Source organism: Lethenteron reissneri, chromosome 11 (genome assembly GCF_015708825.2).
Source record: "Lethenteron reissneri isolate LAM-NWPU_2019-01 chromosome 11, ASM1570882v1, whole genome shotgun sequence".
NCBI lineage: Eukaryota > Metazoa > Chordata > Hyperoartia > Petromyzontiformes > Petromyzontidae > Lethenteron > Lethenteron reissneri.
In genome coordinates this window covers 5,852,909-5,869,408 of record NC_083789.1, presented here as the reverse complement: position 1 = coordinate 5,869,408, position 16,500 = coordinate 5,852,909, and the positions used below count along the sequence as shown (strand labels likewise).

At 49.3% G+C, this 16,500-nt stretch overlaps 1 protein-coding gene across 1 annotated transcript; it reads left to right on the top strand.

Moving 5' to 3' along the window:
* The first annotated feature begins 3,231 nt into the window (after positions 1-3,231).
* Positions 3,232-16,029, top strand: PRPH2 (peripherin 2). Its single transcript, XM_061549616.1, has 3 exons — positions 3,232-3,854; positions 14,298-14,544; positions 15,723-16,029. The coding sequence occupies exons 1-3, from the start codon at positions 3,271-3,273 to the stop codon at positions 16,002-16,004; spliced, it is 1,113 nt and encodes a 370-aa protein (XP_061405600.1). The 5' UTR covers positions 3,232-3,270; the 3' UTR covers positions 16,005-16,029.
* The last annotated feature ends 471 nt before the right edge of the window (positions 16,030-16,500 follow it).

Genomic DNA, 16,500 nt, shown 5'->3' with positions numbered 1-16,500 from the left:
TAATCGGAGGTGCTTTATGGTCTTTGCCGTCCCGAAATGAGCGGTTCTCCACTTGCACGCGTGGGTTGCCTCTAGGCTCTCTGCCTTTCCCGTACCAGCATTAAGAAGTTCAAGAAGAGGTCTGGTCAAACAATCCAAGAAAGATACCTACTTTCTTTTAATGGAATTGTGGGACTCGGCCAGGCGTTCATCTGTAAATAAGAGGACCGTCATTATCGGCTGAACTGGGCGGGGGGGGGGCTCTTCCAAACCAGTCCTCGTGACCCACCATGATGCATGCACCGTCCCATGTCCACCACGTGTTTCCGTGCCAACGTCAATGAGGTCCGTTGCTTGCTGAACGTGTCTGAAGAGTGGCAAACAGGGCCCGCGCGGCGTTGGGAGCGCCGATTTAAATTTCAGATAAGAGTAGTCTTGCGTGCGCGCGCGCGCGTGTATGTGTGTGTACACGCGTGTGGTTCAAATTAAGAGAGTTTGTGTGTGCGGATGTAAGATGCATTTAGCAATCGTCCGGTTTGTGCTTGTATCTGAATGAAAAAGATGGGTAGACGTCTTCTTGGTTCTTTCGGTAAAGTCACGTAGAATGGAAATAATAAAAATAAAACAATAAAATAATTCTCACCACGTTTCGGCCGCAACGCAAGTAGCCGTCCTCAGGTGTAGAACAGGTCTGTCTTCTCGACATTATTTTATTATTTCCATTCTACGTGACTTTACCGAAAGAACCAAGAAGATGAATCCCTGCAGTCACGAAAGCTTTAAATCGAAATGGGTAGACGTGACAAGCTGAACTGTCATGGGTTACCAGCACTGTGACATGTAATGCTACTGCGCAGATGTTTCACCGCTGTGCTGCGTAACACTCCGTTGTGGTTTCTGGTTGTCCCGTGTGTTTTTTCGGCACGGTGTCCGACGTTTCGCTTCACGTGCTCGATACTGCTACTTCTTCAGGAACTGACTAACAATTATCTGAAAAAGCCCCACTACCCGTGGTGCGAAACGTCGGACACATTTCCCAAACAACATGCGTTACAACCTGAACACGAAGGGGATCTAAATGGGGCGCACCATCACTATCGTAATCATCCCACTTTTACCACGCGGTCACACAGCGGACAGAATAGAACACAGGGTGGTGCTTGGGGTTAGTGGATCTGCAGGTGGCGAGATGTTAACTACCTCGCCCGGTATACAGGAGGTTATGGGTTCGAACCGGACCTTGACGTCTGTATATTTGGATTTTGCATGTCTCTCTCCCCGTTGTGGCTTGGATTTTTCTCCGGGTCCTCCTGGTTTTCCATTCACATTTAGAATAAACACGGGGTTAGAGTACTTGGCTGCGATACATTTCCACGTGATAAGCCACTTCGTTGAGCTATCATTTGCGATCGCCAGGTCGCTTCTGAAAAAGAGCTGTTATAGCTCAGTGGGGCCTTACCTGGTAAAATAAACATTGTTCAGTTTAGTAGTTTGATGACTGGGTGGAGGGAAGGGGTTGGGAAGCCTTTATCGCTGATATTCTGGAATCGGATCCAGTTATCAGCCGCCCGTAAATATACTGAGTTTCTGAAGTGCAGCAAGTTTATGGGCCCAGCCTGGTCACTCATGGCTGTATAACAAAACAAAAACCCCATCATGTTAAATACTGCATGGGTTTTTCACGTAATCTGAAAAAAAAAATGCCAGCTGCTATAAATGTCCGCATGATAAGCCACTTCGTTAATCTACCATTTGTGATAACCAAGTCGCTTCTGGAAAATATCTACATAGCTCAGTGGGGCCTTACCTGGTAAAATGAAAACAAATAAATGTATTTGAGAAGTTTCAGTTAGGTGATGAGTGGCCACCTTACACCGTGGTTGTGAGCAGAGGAATGGGTTCATGGGAGAGGGGGGGGAGTCCGTCTCATTCACTCTAATGCGATTGGGATGATGCGAATTAGGAGGAAGCGTTTATCGGCGTGGATTAATCGAGGTGGGGGTGGTGGTGGTGGGGGGCGAGTTGGTTGGAGTCGGGGCGGGAGTGGTGGCGCTGATGGTGGGCGGTGGGGGAGGTAATCGGCTCTGGTGAGGTGTAGGACAGAGGAGAAGACACGCAGAGCTCGCCAGACCGACCGCCCGTCGCAAATTCGCCGACAGCGCAACAAACAAACAAACAAAAAAATCCGCCACGACTTTTTACCAGCGGGGAGCGCCTTCGACTCGTCCGCGAATTCACGCGCGTGCGCTCCGTTTCGCCGTTTGCGCGACTCGGTCTCGACATCAGCGTCGTCGGCGCAATCGTCGTCATTCATTGACGAGGGAGCTGCGGTTGGCCTTAATCTCCTTTCGGAGGCACTTGACGTGAAATCGAGAGAAAGAGCGAGCGAGAGAGGGACGTCGATTAATCGAAAGCGAGACGTGAGAAGGGATCGATAAGGCGGGCTTGAGTGCGGCGGGCTTGTCGATAGACGAGGCGGAGATTGGGAAAGGGAGCATTTTGTTGACGTATAGAGCGTGAAGGGGGGACTGGAGGTTATCAAGTAATAAACACAGCCGGTGAGATACGTCGACGGCAAAGCCTACAGGCACAGAAGTGACACAGTGAGGCATTACCACTCAGTCAGCTAGACAGGGAGACACACAGTTGTGACACAGACACACGCCTAAGACATATTTGTAGACATCAAGAAGCACAGTGCGACAGAAAGTGTCAGACACAGCGAAGCACACCGAATGTGTTGTGACACACGGGCATCGTGATGCACAGAGAGGCAGTCACACAGCGAGGCAGTGACACAGTGACACACACACAGTGACACAGTGACACACACACAGTGACACAGTGACACACACACAGTCACACAGCGAGGCAGTGACACAGTGACACACACACAGTGACACACACACAGTGACACAGTGACACACACACAGTGACACACACACAGTGACACACACACACAGTGATACACACAGTGACACTCTTTTACACAAAAACAAAGATCCCCCGCATAGCGCTAACAGACTTTCGGGGCAAGTGCTGTTAGCGAACACGCACACACACACACAAGAGTGACACACACACACAAGAGTGACACACAAGAGTGACACACACACACAAGAGTGACACACACACACAAGAGTGACACACAAGAGTGACACACACACACACAAGAGTGACACACAGTGACACACAGTGACACACACACACACGAGTGGCACGCACACACACACAAGAGTGACACATAAGAGTGACACACAGTGACACACGGGGTGACACGCACTCGGGCGGATGGCGATCCTCCGCATAAAGTTCACGCGCCAGACGAGAGACAAGCTGGCGCAGGCTCTCTGGGCCCTCAACTGGGTGTCCGTGGTGGCCGGCATCGTGCTCTTCGCCCTGGGGCTTTCGTTCAAGATCGAGCTGAAGAAGAGGGCCGAGGTGATGGAGCACAGAAACAGCGTCCAGTCGCTGCCCAACTTCCTGCTCGTGGTGGGAATCGTGGCGTGCGCCATCAACCTCCTGGGCGGCAAGATCTGCCACGACTGCGCCGACGCGACTCGCTTCACCCGCTGGCGGATCTACCTCCTGCCCTACATCGTGGGCACCTTCTTCTTCACGTTCGTCATTCTCCTGGGCGCCCTCATGTGCCTCATGGTCCGCTCGGACCTCGAGGAGGCCTTCCACCACGGGCTGCGCAACGGCATGAGGTTCTACAAGGACACGGACACGCCGGGCAGGTGCTTCCTCAAGCGGACCATCGACCTCCTCCAGATGGACTTCCGCTGCTGCGGCAACAACGGCTTCAGAGACTGGTTCGAGATGCAGTGGATGAGCGCACGATACCTGGACCCCAACTCCAAGGACGTCATGGAGTGAGTGATGGAGAGATACATTATTGGATGATGCTGCTGCTGCTGCTGGCAGTAGTGCACAAGCACAGCTAACGAAAGAGCTCGACACATTTGTCAAGAATACGGTGGCCTTAAAAGGGAAAAAGTATAGAAGGTGACGTTTTGGGCAACGGTCCTGATTCCGAGTGCATTCAATACAAGTATAACCCGTAAAAACAAAGTTTTTCACTATAAATCCTTTATATGCGTGGCGGCTAGAGTCCTCTCGTCCTCTGGCTTGAGATGGCTGCTACCTATGGGTCAGATGATTGTATGGCAGCATTAAGCAATTGGTAATTAAATATAATATTTTTGTCCTAAAAAGTGTAAAATTTTGGAAAACATTTTCACGAACATTAATTGTCACGCACAACGAATCTGTGTGGAAAATGTTAGCTCGATTGGATCACGGGAGGTGGGTTAAAAAACGACCGAAAGATTTGCACGGTCCTAAGCAAGCAAGCAAGCAAGTGAACTTAATATAAAGGATTTAAAAATGAGATGTGCTTGTGAAGAAGGGCCATGGCGCAAAACGTTGGATCATATATACTTTTCCTTTTAGAGCCGTACTTATTGACAGATGATAGATCCACGTGGTGTCTGCTGTGTCCGTGTGTGTCTTGTTAACCGCTCATCCAATAATGAACATGTGACTAAATGTCAAATGTTATCAAGCCAGTTGCCCTCTTGCTCAAACGGACATGGAAGCGATGCTCGCCGCTTGTTTACAACCCTGAGACAGAGGTCAGAAATTCCACACTCCCATGGCAGCGGCGAGTTCTCTCTATTGGACACCCACTGTTTGTCTTCGATTCTTTATTAAAACTCCTGCTCCGCGATGTCGAACTGACAGCGCCTCACTTTTAATTGGAATGCATTGAACTTCTAGCCGTACCGTACGTAGCCAAGCTTGCTAATCAGAGGTGCGAATGTGTTTAATGCCAGGACGTAAATGATGATGGGTCACCAGCACAAAGCTCACCCCATCGTAGGATTCCCAGAGAGAGGGGTCCCATCGTGTCACCGTCATTCTCAATCCTGCGCGCCGGTTCACTTTGTGTCTGCCGTGATCAGAGGTAGGGGTCGGTAACTTTTCGGCACCGGTAGCGGCATGCGGCTCTTTCAGGACTGACTGGCCTCTTCGTGACGTTGTTTATTAAAGGACCGCCGTCTCGTACTCACCACGTGGCATTGCGACCAGGAGTTCGTTTTTTTTACCGAACTCCTGGCCATGATAAACAACACAGACGATGATCATGACGACGTCTGCCTGAAGCAGATCTATCTGCGCAGATGATGCAACATTTATAGATTTGAAGCTTTCGTGACTGGAAGGATTCATACTCTTAGTTTTTTCGGTAAAGTCACGTAGGTAAACAATGACATTAAATTTAATATTATAATTTTATTTTTATCAATTTTAATTTTATTTTGTACCTACGTGACTTTACCGAAAAAACTAAGAGTATGAAGCAACATTTCTTGGTCGGCACTGAAGGTTTAGACGAGAGAGAGAGAAATATTGTGTATATATATCTCAAGTGAGAGGCTTCAGAATGCCAAGTCTTTAACGGGTCTTGATGTACACCTTGGTTTAACCGACAACCAACTTAACAAACACGGCTACGCCAGACACAAACTCAGCACACCGTGTGAACGCAGCCCGTGAAGTGCATCAAGACGTTTGTGAAGTGTGTGTCATTGTGTTTTGGTGCGTCTACATGTCATCATTGTGTGTACGTATATATGTGAGAGCGGTGGTGGAGTGGTTAGTGACAATTATTTGAACCGGTTCCTGGACCTCCCCTAGGTTGACTCAGCCTCAAATGAGTACCTAGTGTGATGTGTAAACATCGCCATTAGGGAGACAAAGGCGACTGGGCGTGGTGTTGTCAACCCATCCCCTCGTGGGCCGTGCCGGCCTTCGTAGGTGCTCGCTAACAGCACTTGCCCCAATAACTCTTTGGTTCTTTCGGTAAAGTCACGTATAAAAATAAAATAATAAATTAAATAATAGCATACGACGTTTCGATTGCAACACAAGCAATCATCATCAGGTATAAAAGAAATAGCAACAAAAATCTAACCAGAAAACTATAGACAGACATATAAGCAGATATATATATATATCACAAAGATACATAGAGAGAGAACACACATCGGCACACAGAGAGAGAACGTCTCTGTGACGAGACCTTAAATAGAGAGAGGGGGTGGGGGCGGAGAGAGGGAGGGGTTAGAGAAAAATTAGCATGTCAATGAGTAGGACGACGCGTAATGCATTACAATGCATTACATTACATTTCGATATTTTGCTAGGTTATTTAATTTAGTGTGTCTCTCTCCCGCTCTCCTAATTTTCAAGCTTGCGTACTTTACCATGCGTCGTCCTACTCTTTGACATGCTAATTTTTCTCTAACCCCTCCCTTTCTCCGCCCCCACCCCCTCTCTCTATTTAAGGCCTCGTCACAGAGACGTTCTCTCTCTGTGTGCCGATGTGTGTTCTCTCTCTATGTATCTTTGTGATATCTGTCTGCTTATATGTGTGTCTATAGTTTTCTGGTTAGATTTTTGTTGCTATTTCTTTTATACCTAATAATGATTGCTTGTGTTGCAATCGAAACGTCGTATGCTATTATTTAATTTATTATTTTATCTTTATACGTGACTTTACCGAAAGAACCAAAGAGTAATTCCTGCAGTCACGAAAGCTCCAAATTAAGATTGAACTTGCCCCAATAGTCTGTTATGGCTATCGGGGGGGATTTTTATTTTTGTAGTTGTTAGCGCGCTGCGCTACGGAAACACCACACCAGCTACTAAGTTATGGCTGAGTCGCCCTAGGGGAGGCCCAGGACCAGTTTAGAATCGAACTCGGGTCGCAGGGTTCATAGCGCAACGCGGTAACCACTGCACTATCGCTCCCCACACCAATCAGTCTGCCACACCATCCCCCCATACACAGTTGCGGCCTTAATAGGTGCTCACTAACAGCACTCTACCATGGAGTTTACAGTATATGGAAATCCAGGGGATGTGTGTTGGGATTGCATCTGCTGAGTATGCACTTGTGTTTATGGTGCAGACAAGAGTGTCCGTCTGTATCTCTGTCTTTGTATACGTCTTTGTGCGGGTCTTTGTCTGTGTGTGTGTGTGCGTCTCTCTCCACACCGAAGGATCGTAACCTTTTCGTGGTGGTGGGGTTAGTGTGTTCCAATGACCCTCAGAGCGATGTCGCCTGGAGTCTTGTCCTCCTGGTAGGGTCTCCCTTGGCGAACAGGTCTGGGTGGAGAGGTTCCAGACAAATATCGGGCCTTTTCGGAACTGCAGTGGGCCCCAGAGGTGCGGTGAGCAGGCCCACGTTATGTGGACACGCCCTGGCATCGGCCAACCACTGCCCCGCTGCCTTGTGGGTACGTCTGGGAAGACGAAAGCTCGAGGAGCTCACCCTGAGAGAAAAGTAATGTGCTGGCGGCGTGCGACAGGCGGTCCTCCGATAGACTGGAGCTCCGGCAGCCTCCTGCAGAAGTAGGGCGGCGCTGGTGGTCTTGAAATTTCTCCTTACCACTGAAATCCATTCTTCCACAGTGAAGAAGTGATGTAGGACACGCGCATTCCCCCCATCAATCTAAATAATTTCAGCGCACAGGTATCCACTACCGCTCTTTGTGAGTTACGTCTAAGATTTCCTGCACCATGAAAGTCTACTGGCGATGGAGTGCTTGGTGATGGGGGTAAGACTGAATTATCCAGAAGCTCCTAGCTATGCCCCTACACGGTAGCGGTTCAGGGCTATTGGTCGTCAGCAGCTGGGATTTGAGTGGCAGTTGCTCCTGGCAGACCCCTGTGTATCTGATAAGCCTTATTTAGGAGCCACACTGTTCACCCCGAATAGTGAAAGGCCTAGAAAATGTGGCCTAAACATTGCCCACTCTAACTCTCCTGGATAGGCCGCCGCACCTATCAGGATATTCTGCTAAGCGGTCGAAAACAATACAAGAAACATGTCCCTTGACGACTTGCAACATGGAACATAAGAACTCTCTTGGACTCCAACCGTGGCACCGACAGGCCCGAACGAAGGACTGCACTCATTGCAGCAGAGCTGAAGCGATGTAACATCAACATCGCTGCTCTGAGTGAGACCAGGCTCCTGGGGGAAGGGTCGCTCAGGGAGTTAGAAGTAGGGCTACAGCCTCTTCTGAAAGGGATACCCGCCAGAAGGGCAACATCTGCATGGTGTGGGCATTGCCATGAAGAACTGCCTCCTGCCAAATCTCACAGAAACACCAACTGGCATAAGCGAAAGGCTTACGTCGCTCTGCATCATTGACAAGCAGCATGCCACTCTCTTCAGTGCTTATGCACCAACTTTACCATCAGAAGATGAAGCAAAAGACTGCTTTTATGATATACTGGACGAGGCCCTCCAGAGTTGGGTGACTTCAACACAAGTGTGGAGAGATTGTGAAATATAGAGTGGTGTGGTAGGACATCACGGCGTTGGCCATGCTAATGCAAATGTATTGAGACTGCTAAGCCTTTGTGCTGAACATGAACTCACCATCACCAATAGCATGTTCCAAATGAAAAACAGTGACAAAACCACCTGGACCCACCCACGGCCAAAGCACTGTCACCTCCAAGATTATATAACTGTCAGGCGCACTGATGTCAGGGATGTCCTCAGTACACGAGCCATGAGAGGAGCGAAGTGCTGGATGGATCATCGGATGATCTTAGCCAAGCTCAGAATGAAAGTTCGCCCAGCCGTCTGCCTCAAGACGTCCACCAAAAAAGGTTGCACTCTGCTCGACTTGAGGAAACAGAGGCACGATACATCCGAAGCTGCTCTCTAGCAGAACGCTGAGACTCTTCTGGGTGCGGAGGGTTTGATTGACGACAAGTGGTCCTCCCTTAGTTCTATGAGTCAGCAGCCCACTCTGTCGGCTACAGCAGCAAGAAGCACCAGGACTGGTTGGATGAAAACTCCAAATACATCTCCACCCTACTTGACAGTGTGCACAAAGCACGTAAAGACGCACTCAACAACCCCACTTCTGAGGCCCTCAAAAAGCAATGGCAGGACCAGAGGAGGAATGCACAGAATGTTTTACAACACCTGCAAAATGAGTGGTGGATCTCCATAGCACAGGACATCCAATCTTACACGGACAGATATATGCACAACTTTTATGATGCCGTGAAGACCACTCACGGCCGAAGAAGTTGCTCTCTTTGTTCCCTCAAAAGTGCAGATGGGTCCACTCTCAAAAAGGACAAAACTAAGAAAGCCCAGAACTGGGTGAACATTTTGGAGTCCTCTTAAACCAGCCAAACCCAGTTGACTACTCAGTCCTGGAGGAGCTCCCGACACTGCCCACTATCCAGAACCTTGATCTTCCACAGACCTTTTCTGAGGTTTTCACCGCCATCAGATTGCTGAAGAACAACAAGACACCTGGAACCGATTCCATCCCTGCTGATATCCTGAAATAGGGGGGCTATATCTGCACAAGAGCAGTTCACCTGTTCACCTCTGAGATATGGAGGCAAGAGAGCATCCCCCATCAATGGAGGGATGCAAACATTCTCACCATATACAAAAACAAGAGGGACAAATTCACCTTGCAATAAAAGCAGGGGCATATCCCTCCTTGCAGTTGCTAGCAAAGTCCTGGCGAAGGTCATGCTGCGTAGACTCATTGACATCATCACTGAAAACTTGCTACCAGAGCCCCAGTGCGGCTTCAGATAGAACAAGCACAGTGGACATGATCTTCACTGCACGCCAACTGCAGGAAAAGTGCCGTGAACAGAAGCAAGACCTGTTCATGGCCTTTGTGGACCTCTCCAAAGCCTTTGCCACAGTACACTGTGCACTTTTATGGAAGGTCCTCCTGCAGTATGGCTGCCCCAGGAAGTTTGTGAACATCCTTCGTGAGTTCCAGGAGGGGAAGATAGCCAGAGTAAGAGTTGGAGGTCAGGAGTCTAAACTCTATGGAGTAGGCACTGGTGTGAGGCAAGGTTGTGTGATTGCGCCAGTCCTATCCAATGTCTCCCTCCTATGTGTCACAACACTTCTGCACAAGGACATGGAAATGGAGAGTGGGGTGACCCTGGACTTCAGGTTGGATGAGAACCTTTTCAACATCAGTAGGCTCCAAGCGGCAACAAAGTTTTCATCTGAATGTGTACTTGATCTCCAGTATGTGGATGACTGTGCTCTTGTGGCACGTACCCCAGAATCTCTACAAGCCAACTTCGCAGGAGCTGCGAGGGCATACAGCAGAATAGGGCTGTCTGTTAATATCCCAAAAACAGAAGTCCTATGTCAGTGGTCATCTGAGCCTCCACCTGATCCACCCGCATTCTTCATCTCAGACTCCTCACTTGCCATTGTTCCACACTTTAAAAACCTCGGAAGAATCCTCTCGAAATACTGCAACATCGACTAGGACATCCAGCACCGGATCAAGCAGGCCTCATCCTCCTTTGGGCGACTCAGGAGGAAGGTTTTCAATAACAGTCACCTCCACCCACACACCAAAGTTACAGTACACCAGGCAGTGTGCGTTTCTACGCTCCTCTATTTATCGTGAAATGTGGAAAGTTTACAGCCGATGCCTAAAACAACTTGAGTCCTTTCATATCATATGCCTCCAACGCATTTGGAAAGTGACCTGGCAGGACCGTGTTCCACACTCTGAGATCCTACAAAAGACCAGATTGCAGGAGCATTGAGGCGAACATCACACACCACTAGCTGAGATGGCTCGGCCATGCCATCCCAATGCCGGAGGACCGCCTACCACGAAAGATGCTGTACGGACAGCTAAAACTGGCCTGTCGCTCTGCAGGTGGCCCGAAAAGACTGCTTAAGGATCAGTTGAAGACCTCACTTTAAAAGTGTGGGATAGACGCTGCCTCCCTTGAGGCTGTTCCTGCTGACCGTTCCACCTGGCGGCGCGGCCTCTGCTATCAAGGAGTGCAGTTGCCTGAGGAAAAAATGGCCGAACGTCACCTGGCGAAGCACCAGAGGAGACATACGACATTGGCTTCACTGGCCTCAATGGAACGGGCCTTTGTGTGCTCTGCCTGTGGCAGACAGTATGCATCACGCATCGGACCATACAGCCATCAGATAACCCACAAGATGTAATGGAAGTCATCATGGGATGCAATGGACTACCTTGCCATATACCTCGAAGATCTCTCAATCTCTATGTGTATCTGTTTCTCTCTCTTGTCTTCATCTTCATCTCTGCCAATGCTTCCCCTTCCACTTGTCCGTACAGGACCCCAAGTAGACTTGTGACACACATGCGTACGTGTGTGCCTTTAATAGGTGCTCGCTAATACAGTAGTCATCCCCCCCCCCCCCCATCATCAATCGAGGTAATAATGGAGAACCATTGCATTTAATTTTGTTTGCGAAGCGGTGTTGAACTGGATTTCGTTTTCGCCTACAATGTCAGTGACCTGGGTTCATAAAATGTGAAACTGGTCCAAGGTTTGGCTACTCATACCACTGCTACTCAAAACATTGATTCAGAAGACCAATCACCTTATAGACTTATACATTCGTTTGCCAATTGTGATATCGCCGTCATATCGTGAGTTGGAGAGAAATGTTTATCGTATGGCAGTCAACCTGATCTTTTCTCTTTAATTCTGAGAGTTGTAATTAATTTAGACAAATGAAGTACAACTTGTTTATATGATTTGAGAAGTAATGTTAATCACGGGTGGTGGCTGAAACCCCGATTTGAACCTCAGGATCTCAGCGATGTACCGCTCCGGGCTCTGACCCCTGAACCCTAATCCTCCCAGCCACCTCCTATTCGTTAATTCAATTCCCCACATTCAACTTGGGCAGAATATATCAGAATGTGCGTAGTGTAGTCCTTCACAAAGTAAACCGTGGACCCGAGTGCGTTCCTCTCCTGGTTAAAATGCATCCGAGCGGTCTCCTGTGCGCAAATTAGCACGTGGTGGTGCTTACCTAACCCGTTTACAGCCCTAATACCTCTTATATTAGCTATCACACGAGGAGGATACTCTAAAAACACTCGAGCAGTTGATTTACAGGCCCTCGAACCCGATCAGCCTTTTCCGTTCCACCTTTGCATGTTCCACCGCGGGGGGCAGCCCCTCGACAGCGTGGAGGGTTGTGTTTGTAGTGGCAGCTCCCGAGTCGAGGGGTGGCATGAGAACCAAAACACCGTGCGAAATCCGCGTGACAAATCGACCACCGGCACACAGCAGTCCAATAAGCCCTGATCTAAGGGGATCTGTCTGATTGAACGGGAGCAGAGGGGGGTGGGGGCGATGTAGGAGTGTAACTGGTTTGTAGTGGAGACGTAAGACGGTCTGATCCAAGTCCCTGGGCTTCCTGCCACCGCTGAGTTATGAGCCGATTGGACACCGTTTTTTTGACGGCCCTACGTCAATGATAGCAAGTCCATAATCCTAGGGCAGGATTCGAGTATATCTAAGCATAGTAAAACCACCGGTTAAGTCAAGGGCAGGGTCAGAGGGCAGTATATTTAAACATACATTCGCCATCCGTGTGTTCGAATCTATGACTTTTCAGTGTACATTTTGGTATGAATGGGCAGGGTATAAAGAGTTGATGTTCAAGGTAGGGTCAGGGATGAGACACACTCGATACACACACACACAAAAACCTTACACGCTCAAATATATAAACAATCACATAACACACCTCATACACATCTCCCACATACCCATGCACATGCTTCACAGATTAACCTCACATTGAAATGCACACATGCACCACGTACAACACACACAGCTCATGCACATCCATACATACGCATCTCACACCTCACGCTCAAACATGCACACACCTGACCTGCACACATCTTACCCACAGACACTCACACACATCGAACAACCCACACACTCTCAAACCTCACAGACACACCACTCTGCCTCTCACACGTCCTAAACACTCACCACCCGATATATCACATACAGCTCTCTAACATTCTAGATTTGAAGCTTTCGTGACTGCAAGGATTCATACTCTTACGTAGGTAAAAATAACAAATAAATTAAAATTAACAAAAGTTAAATAAAAATCACGACGTTTCGGAGGCAACACAAGCTTCCGTCTTCAGGTGGAACCGTCACAACACGCTTGCTGTATCAAGTAAAAAAAGTTTACTTGATACAGCAAACGTGCTGTGACGAAGCTTGTGTTGCCTCCGAAAAGTCGTGATTTTTATTTTATTTTTTATTAATTTTAATAAAAATTTTAGTTTTTACCTACGTGACTTTACCGAAAAAACCAAAGAGTATAGCTCTCTAACACACACGCACTCGTCATCCACACACCTCACACACAGCTGCTCTTTTCACCACCAAGTGGCAGAGACGTCGCTTCAGCACGAGTGCCAGGCTAGGCCAGCCTGGCACACGCACAGGGTTTTAGATGTTAACTTCCTGAGAATGACCGACAGATGCACCACCTGCACTCCCCACTGTTGCTGGCTCACTTCGTTTTAGGCACCCAGCACTCTGTTAATTGTTGTGAACATAGCTGATCCACCTTCCTCTGTTGGTGAGGGTGACTGCCTCCAGCTGCCCAGTATCATATTTCACGAATCTCCTCCACAGAGGCAGAGCTCTAGACAGCGCTGATTCCAGTCTTTGGCCTCGGCTACAGGTCCTCCCGTTATCGCTTCAGCTCATATCGTTTCTGAGTCCGTGCCATGCCCATGCGGCTGCTTCCATGCAGCCACTCAGAAGGCGCTTGAGCGTGTGGTGGCCGGGCATGCGAGCTACATGACCTCGCCACTGCATCCTCGACAGCCAGAGGAGATCACCAATGGGAATGTGTCCAGCCAGATCATCCCATGATCTGTGAGCTCCTCGCACAAGCCGTACATATTCTGTGGAATATTTCGTTTTGTGACTCAGGTCTCAATTTTAAAAAAATACTGTATATAGTAGTGACAACTAGCTTTGGCATCAGCTTGCCACTGAAACTAAGAACAGGGGACCCCATCCTTGTACCACTTTTGATTATTGTCTTAATGGCAGAAGAACTTATACGTAAATAAAATACGTAAATAAACATGTGATATTGATGATGATGATCACTCCATTAAGGGAATTTACCTTGTGTCCAGGTCAGGTCACGTTTTCTCAACAACAACAAATCCGTTCGTTGGGAAATTCGTTTTGCCGGTTTTTGGTAAATTGTTGATCCATGTGCCACTCAGGTGATTGTTTTTTGGCGTGAGGGGAGTTAAAAAAAGACAAACACCTAAAAAATATAACGAGTAGCATGACAACTCTCACCTTCGTTGTGTTTTTTTTATTCCGATTATATTTACGGACTGACTGACCGACCGACCGACCCTCGCCCACCCATCCCACCCTCACCCCGACAGCCGCCTCAAGAGCAACGTGGACGGCAAGTACCTGGTGGATGGCGTCCCCTTCAGCTGCTGCAACCCCAGCTCGCCGCGTCCCTGCATCCAGCACAGCGTCACCAACAACTCGGCGCACTACAACTACGACTACCTGACCGAGGAGCTCAACCTGTGGATGCGGGGCTGCCGTGACGCGCTGCTCGAGCACTTCTCGGCCTTTGTCCACGCCATCGCCACCGTGGGTGTCCTCGTCTGGCTCTTCGAGGTAAATCCTACAACAACAACAACAGTTTAACACGTAGCAGGCTTTCACGACCAATATTATTCATAATCAACGTTTTTGGGTTTAGATCGCGTTATTTATAAATGTGTCGTAACCCTCCACTACCCAACACGGCCAATCAGTAAAAAAGTGTCACGTTGACAAAAGACAAATAGTTCACTGCTTTAGCCCGCCGGTGTGTTGAAGCGTGAAACCACAACATTTACAATTTGAGTACACCCACACCATGGTTTCACGCTTCAACACACCGGTGGGCTAAAGCAGTGAACTATTTGTCTTTTGTCAACGTGACACTTTTTTACTGATTGGCCGTGTGGTGGAGGGTTACGACACATTATAAATAACGCAATCTAAACCCAAAAACGTTGATTATGAACAACAACAACAAAACGAAAGCTATTCAACTTTTTAATTTTACTTGAACAGTTTTAGGGCCTCGCTGAGGTGCTATGTGGCAATTTTTTCAGGAGCGACCTGGCTTGACGAAGTGGATGATATCATCATCATCGTTATCGTTGTTGTGTGGACATTTATAGCAGCAGAAAAGAAAAAAACGCATAGAGACCCATAGAGACCCATACTCATGGAGACCCATAAAAACCCATATTCCTAGAGACACAGACACCTACAGAGACCCACAGAGACCCAGTGGACACCTACGGAGCGATCTGCCCATGGATCGTGATGATGATGATAATATAAAATAAACTCACCTGTAGACTCACCTGTACGATAGCGCGTGTGCACACGGGTGAGAATTCCAGGTGATCATGCCAGGTGTGCAGGCATGGATGATAAACCCAGTGGGCTCACCCGTGCACATTCTGTGTGCATGTGCGCGCTCACGGCGCGGAAGTGAAGCGGTTAGCGCTACGCTGTGCTACGAACCCGGTGACCCGAGTTCGATTCCCGCTCACGGCCAACACCTGTCCTGGGCTTCCCCTAGGTCGACTCAGCCTCAAATGAGTACCTGTTGCGGTGTGTAAACATCATCACCAGGGAGACAAAAGCGACCGGGCGTGGTCCTGGCCACCCACCCCGTCGTGTGCCACAGTGCCGGCCTGCATTCGGTGCTACTCGCTTAACAGCACTTGCCCCAACAGTCTGTTACAGGCTACACGGGGGATCTTTGTCTTCGTTTGTCACCGGCGCGTGCGCAGCTCTCGGTCCTCGTGGGAGTCCGCTACCTGCAGACGTCGATGATGAACGCCACCCCGCCGAGCGAGGAGGGCGTGCAGGACCAGAACGAGGTGTGCGAAGGCTGGCTCCTGGAGAACAGCATCCTGGAGACGGCTCGGAGCAACCTCAACATCATCAAGAACCTGGGCAAGTCGAACCAGGTGAACGCCGACGACGACGAAGGCAACGCCTCGGCGCCCCCCGCCGACTACGGACCCGGCGGGGCGCCCCCCACGACCATCCTGCCAGGGGAGAAAGCGTGAGAAGGAGGTTCGTGTGGTGGAGTTGAATTTTTATTGGGGGGGGTGGGGGGGTGAGGAGCGTGGGGTTGGGGGGGGTCAGAGTCACCGCCGCCGCTAGGAGGCACAGTAAATGCCAGGCAATGAAAGGATGGGCACAAGTTTAAAGGGGCGAGGTTGTTGTAGCGGGGTTGCCACCTGTGCCGCAGAGGTCGCAACCGGCTACCCGATACCCGTACCCTACCCGATACCCGTACCCTACCCGATACCCGGCTACCCGTACCCAGCCAGGTACGGGTACCCGTTTGCGACCCTGGTGCGGCCGGGTACGGGTAGGCCGTGAGTCACTGGTGAGTAACCGTTTGTCAATCATTTCGGGTAGGGTACGGGTAGGGAACGGGATCAAAACCCGTTTGCGACCTCTGCTGTGCCGGTTCCCCCCCCCCCTCCCGAGTCGTTCTCCCAGTTGAAGTAGCTGATGCCTTTGGAGATCTGTCAGTCTTCCTGGAACACCCTACCT

Excerpts from the sequence above, each read along its gene's own strand:
- PRPH2 (XM_061549616.1), top strand. The coding sequence starts at position 3,271 with ATGGCGATCCTCCGCATAAAGTTCACGCGCCAGACGAGAGACAAGCTG. Across the intron at positions 3,855-14,297 it reads AACTCCAAGGACGTCATGGA|CCGCCTCAAGAGCAACGTGG; the intron begins GTGAGTGATGGA and ends TCACCCCGACAG. Across the intron at positions 14,545-15,722 it reads TCCTCGTCTGGCTCTTCGAG|CTCTCGGTCCTCGTGGGAGT; the intron begins GTAAATCCTACA and ends GCGCGTGCGCAG.